Source organism: Carya illinoinensis, chromosome 13 (genome assembly GCF_018687715.1).
Source record: "Carya illinoinensis cultivar Pawnee chromosome 13, C.illinoinensisPawnee_v1, whole genome shotgun sequence".
Classification (NCBI taxonomy): Eukaryota; Viridiplantae; Streptophyta; class Magnoliopsida; order Fagales; family Juglandaceae; genus Carya; species Carya illinoinensis.
In genome coordinates, this window is record NC_056764.1 from 13,905,475 (window position 1) to 13,911,474 (window position 6,000).

A 6,000-nucleotide genomic window follows, 5' to 3' on the forward strand; every position below is an offset into this window, starting at 1 on the left:
TACGTGTTGTAAACCTGAGCCAATTACATAATGCAGAAATACATAGTTCTTAAAAACAACAATCATATTCTCAAAAACATTTCTTTGTAATAATAGTATATGCAAATGACTTTAGCCACAAGCATAATTGAAACATGATCGGAAACATAAATAGAATAGAGACCATGTTTACTCTATGGTAGGGCTATGCATATATGCAGTTAGCCAAGCAGAACGTAAATCACTATCTTGTCATCAAAGTTATGCACTCAAAACAGAGGCCATGTTTACCTCTGTGGTAAGATTGTTTATTTTTGGGACCAGAAATCAAATACCACTATTATATCCCATTGTGAGTCATAAATTAGAGGCTACTAGTGTTGACTTTTATGTTCCTTTGTTTAGTCCCACACCGGTGGGTAATAAGGAAGGAGCAAATCCTTAAGTCTACAAATAAGAGGCTAAGCCTCTTAGTTTAAGTACACCAGTTGAAACCTTATCTAGTAACTTTTGACTTTAGTTAAATTCTTTTGTTGACCTCTTTGTGTAAAAATGAAATAGGTGTAAAGTTAAAATTTTGCTAGTGTGGAAGCTTTGTGGATGTGTTTGGGGTGAGGAGAAAAATTAAGTGATTACAACAATTTTTTGCATAGTGAATTTTCTTCTTTGGGTCTGGTGGTTTTTCTCCTGTTTTAGAGTTTCCACGTAAATTTCTTGTGTTGTTATTATTTCTCTATTTTTCTTGTTATTCCTGCAAATGGTAGATCCTAGGGAGGTAAATTTGGGAGGTCCAAATTTTCAACAATTGGTATCAGAGCCATTAGGTTCTTTTTGTGGGGTAGAGTTTTGGTGTGGTAGTATGGATACGTACAGTCTATGAAGGTTACTTCTAGGAGATTGAAAATTTTAAGTATGTCTATTGTGACTCTCTAATCTTTCCTGGAAACTGACTTAATGAGGTACTATTCATTTCTACAGTAAAATTCATCAACGCAATGTCAAGAAGTAAGCCTTCAATCTTGTCAAATTTGAGGTGGAGAAATTTGATGGGAGAAATTTAATGGGAGAATCAATTTTAACTTGTGGAAAGTACAAATCAATGATGTCTTGATTCAATCAGAATTATACAAGGCATTGAAGGGCAGACTAATACTTGAAGTCAACACTGGTACTAGTGTGACTGGTGAAAGGAGCAGATATAAAATGAGCGATGAAGATTGGGAGGATCTGAATTTGAGAACAGTAAGTGCGATATGTCTATCCCTGGCAAAAAATATTCTTGCAAATGTGCATGGAATATCTATGGCAAATGAACTCTAGGAAAAATTTGAAGAGTTGTATCAGATGAATGGCGTCTCAAATCATATGTACCTGAAGGAGCAATTTCATACACTGAGGATGAGTGAAGGTACAACTATTTTAGATCATTTAAACATTTTCAATGGCTTTGTCGCTGAGCTAGAAGCTATTGGAGTTAAAATTGATAATGAGGATCAAGTCTTGAGACTCATCTGGTCTCTTCCACCTTCCTATGAGCATATGAAGCCTATTTTGATACATGAGAATGAGAAAATAATTTTTTCAAAAGTTACTAATAAAATCTTTTCTGAAGATAGAAGACGAAGTAGTTGAAGTAATATTCCACTTGAGAACTTTGTAATGGTAGCAATTGAAAATGGGAAGATGAAGAATTCAATGAAGAAGAAAGTAGTCTATTGGGAGTGTAGACAATCTGGGCTCGTCAAGAAAAATTGTCCAATAGCTGGAGCAAGTTCGGCAAGTAACTCAAAGTCAGTAAATGGAAATACTGGAAATGATGTTAATATTATGTCTCTCTCCATGGCAAACTTTGATCTTTAAAAGAGACATGTACATCCTCATGGCATGCTGCTAATTCTCAAAGTTGCCATGATAGATGATGTATTAATTGTAGTGGGTCCATAAGTTTGCATACAAGCATTGGGTTGACATTAATGCAGAGTGTGTGGTAGAAATTCATGTCAATAGCTGATGAACTTCCAAGAAAGCCAAACATGGAAGTTCCACCATAATTTTCACTAAGGTTGTTTTTCGACATGGGCCGAAGTGAAATACTTGGAATTGATTTATTCTGAGTAGGCATGCTTTTAAGGTGAAGCATGATTGCGGAAGCTATAAAGATCTTCATTGAGGTGGAGCTTGGCTGTGGGACCAGTAAAAGTTACAAGGTGGAGATTGTTGACTTTTGTACTCCTTTGTTTAGTCCCACACCGGTGGGAGAAGTTGCAAATCCTTAAGTTTATAAGTAAGAGGTTTAGTCTCTTAGTTTAAGTACACTAGTTGAAAGTTTATCTAATAACTTTTGACTTTAGTTAAATTTATTGTTGACCTTTTTGTGTAAAAGGGAAAGATGTGTAAAGTTAACGTTTTCCTAATGGGGAAGCTTCCTGGTGTGTTTGAGGTGAGGAGAAAAATTGTGTGATTGTAACAATTTTTCACATGGTGAATTTTCTTCTCTGGGTCCGGTGGTTTTTCTCCTGTTTTGGAGTTTTCACATAAATTTATTGTGTTGTTATTATTTTTCTATTTTTCTTGTTATTCCTGCAAATGATAAATCCTACGAGGGTGAATTTGGTAAATTTGGGAGGTCCAAATTCCAAACAATTATTATATCTCAAGGTGGGGCTAGAAATCAAGGCAGGATAGAATCTTATGCCTCAGGGTTTTAGTATGCTCTAACATTTTATAATAGAGTATTGATCACATAGAAGAGAGGGAAACATGTAGAGAGAGATAAGTGTGGTGGTATCTGTGCAGTATGAGAGAAGACAGGGTAAGACGTTGGGACTAGGGAAGAGAAATAGGGTTTTAAGGGGTAAGCCTAAAACGACATCATCATGGGTCTTCTTCTTTTTTTCCCCCTTAGGTGGGTTAGCTTAAACCTTTGGGCTTTGGTTAGGGCTATGCAGAAAAGCTAGTGACCCGGCCCGACCCGACCCGACCAAGAAAGACGGTTTGAATCAGCTTGCGGGTCAAACCTGCTATATGTCAAAACGATCCGACTGTCACCATTTATGTTCTTTCACACTGTAATTCTTCCTTATTTTATTTGCAACAAAAACCAACCTCCACAAATCAAGAGCAAAGTAATATTTATCATGGAGTGGAGGGAAAAATTGATGGCACCTATGGGTTTTATCCAACCAATTGAAGACAACATTTACAGAGTATAATGTTCTTCAAACCTTTGACAGAAGCTTGTATTGGAGCATCTCCTTTATATTTAACCGAATAGAAGGCCCCATTGATGAGCAAATATGTGCACTTTTCCAGTACACACCTTTCGCACCTGGTGGCTTGTTAGCTTCTACCGATCTCTGTTGGATAAAGGCAGCAATCCTACAAATGGAGGATCAGATCTCTGTTGGCTTCTACAAATTTCAGATCTCGGTAAGCTTCCACAAGATCTATAGGATTAACCAAAAATCCTACAAATAAGCAAGATTCAAAATGTCGAAATGGTGGATCAGATCGAAGAAGACACACAACGAATCATACAAACTCAAACCCAACTTCACAACCCAATTTTAAACTCAAAAAGGTCTGCTATTCACAGCAATTTTTCCCTAACCTTTATCTTCCCCTTATCTCAACTGGCCCACCTCGATGATAAACCAAAAACTTTTACTCTGATTGCTCCTAATTCACCTTTCCATCCCATCGTCTCCAAATATTCCCAAAAAATCTTTAACATGCGATCCTGTTTACAATCTCAATGGGTTTTCCATTTTTGGGTTCTATGCTTGTGATTTCTACCAAGAAAATGACTAGAATAATTGGAATGGGTTTTGGTGTATTCTAATCTTGATTTACGGGTTGATCCGACTTTGGGTCGGGTCGAACCACATTTGTTTCATACTATAGCGGGTTGTGTCGGGTCAGATCAAAAACCAAATGGTTTGACCGGGTTGCAGGCCTAGCTTTGGTCATATACAAAATCACCTAACACGGTTCTTCTATTTGGTTTTGTTAAGGAATAAGTGTCTGAACCACTAGTCCATTGCCTTTTTTTGTCGTTTTAGTTTTATTTTTCTTTTAACACCTGCAAGCACAATAATAATGTTTGTTTGGGGCAGCCCACACCTTGTATATATCTCTGTTTTTAGCTCAACTTTAATACAATTTGTTTCTAAAACAATCACGGAGTTCAAGATGTGAAATTGTATTAGCTGGGTCTTTTGTAGGTCAGATAGAGAGTTTATCGTGCCGGGTTTGAGATTCGAAAATGCTATATCCGTAGGTGCAGAGACGGTTTGAGATTAAAAAATGTTGTATTCGTAAGCCATAATAAGCCTTAAGTGAGTCAAATTGAGTTTAATCGAGTTTGTATTATTTACAAATCAAGCAAATATCTGCTTTCTTAATTGGGCTCTTTCTTCACGAATCGAGCTCGGTTTGAGTTTAGTTTAGTGAGTATCGGCTGAGCAATCATATGAACGATTTGAGCACAATTTAGTGAGTATCGGCTAGCAATCATATGGACGACTTTATTTACAGCCCTAAGTCCTCCTTCGTCTTGTACCACGGTTTTTAGTTTAACTTTAACACAATTTTGTTCTAAAACAAATGCATTCGAGTTGAAAAGTGAAAACTAAACGATCAAGACCACTAAATGCTCTGAAATATTTAAACAAAATTCATATAAATTATAAAGTAGATAGAAATAGTAGATTCAACAGAAAACTAACAAGAAAACCGATCTTTTAATAGGTACGACTATACCAAAAAAAAGTGAAAAACATCAGAGATCGAGTAAGGAGATTAAAGAAGGCGATTATGTTGAAAGAACACAATGTAATCAACACAACTTAGCCAAACGATGAATTGAAAAATAAAATGATTCCACCATCGGAATTCCAGATGGTAATATTACGCCGTCAAGTTCGTTTTGCCACAAAGAATGCAACCAAAGCAATTCCGATGGGTAACAAGATTTTGTTCGTACTCAGGCTTACTGCACCCGACACATTTACTTTGGCAGCATCGGTGTCCGTTGTAGAAGCGGAATCAGTAGCACCAGCAGCAGCAGCAGCAGATGGACCATCTGCAGCAGTCGTAGTATTTGATTCTGTCAATGCTGGTTTCGGGGCAGCTGCCTTTTTAGGCTTCGGAGAAAAAATATCAAGTGGAAGAAGAACACTATCCACTCGATATATCGCTAGGTGGTTATCCAAATATATTGTACCACCCATTGTGGTATTCACAAGGCCGGTCGAAATGTTCACTTGGTTGCCGGCAGTGGTCACATTTAGGGGAAATTCTCCGGCGCTAGTATCACCGGCCTCTGTTGGCACTGGATTGCTTAGAGTTTGAAAGTTGGACAGACCAATCACGGAGTTCAAGATGTGAAATTGTATTAGCTGGGTCTTTTGTAGGTCAGATAGAGAGTTTATAGTGCCTGGTTTGAGATTCGAAAATGCTGAATCTGTAGGTGCAAAGATGGTAAAGCCATTGTTCGAATTGTTGAGTTGCCCGTAAAGTTGCGCTGCCAATCCGGTGCTTTTTAATAGGCGAATAAAGACTGTATAACCGTGTGCCTTTGCAAGGATTTTTGTGACGTCCATCGAGCCTTTTTGTACAGGTACTTGGACAGACTGGGCAGGCGCCTTAGCAGATTGGATTGGAGGCTTAGCAAGTGAGGCAGGAGGCGTGGCAGGTGAGCTTGGGGCCGTGGCGGGCTTGGCTGGAGCATTGGCAGGTGGAGTTGGAGCCGCAGTGGATTGGACTGGAGCCGCGGTGGGCTGAGCTAAAGTGTTAATAACATGGAAGAGAAAAAGAAGTAGAATTTGGAGGGAAAAGACACCGGGTTTGGTCATCATGATCTACGTTACTTTTGGTGCGAATCAAATGCAAGAGTGGTGCTTGCTGGAGGCTTGATATGTGTGAGGGGGAGAAGAAGGCCTGTTTGGTGCGCTTTATAATTTAGTTTGCAAGGTGGGCTTTCTTTTGCTTGGGATATTTGGAAATGCAAGATGGTATGCG

General features: G+C 38.4%; 1 protein-coding gene across 1 annotated transcript; it reads right to left on the minus strand.

Annotated features, from left to right (window-relative positions):
• Positions 1 to 4,702: 4,702 nt before the first annotated feature.
• On the minus strand, positions 4,703 to 6,000 carry LOC122292510 (fasciclin-like arabinogalactan protein 12). Its single transcript, XM_043100902.1, has one exon. It carries the CDS (start codon positions 5,835 to 5,837, stop codon positions 4,896 to 4,898), a length of 942 nt encoding a protein of 313 aa, XP_042956836.1. The 5' UTR covers positions 5,838 to 6,000; the 3' UTR covers positions 4,703 to 4,895.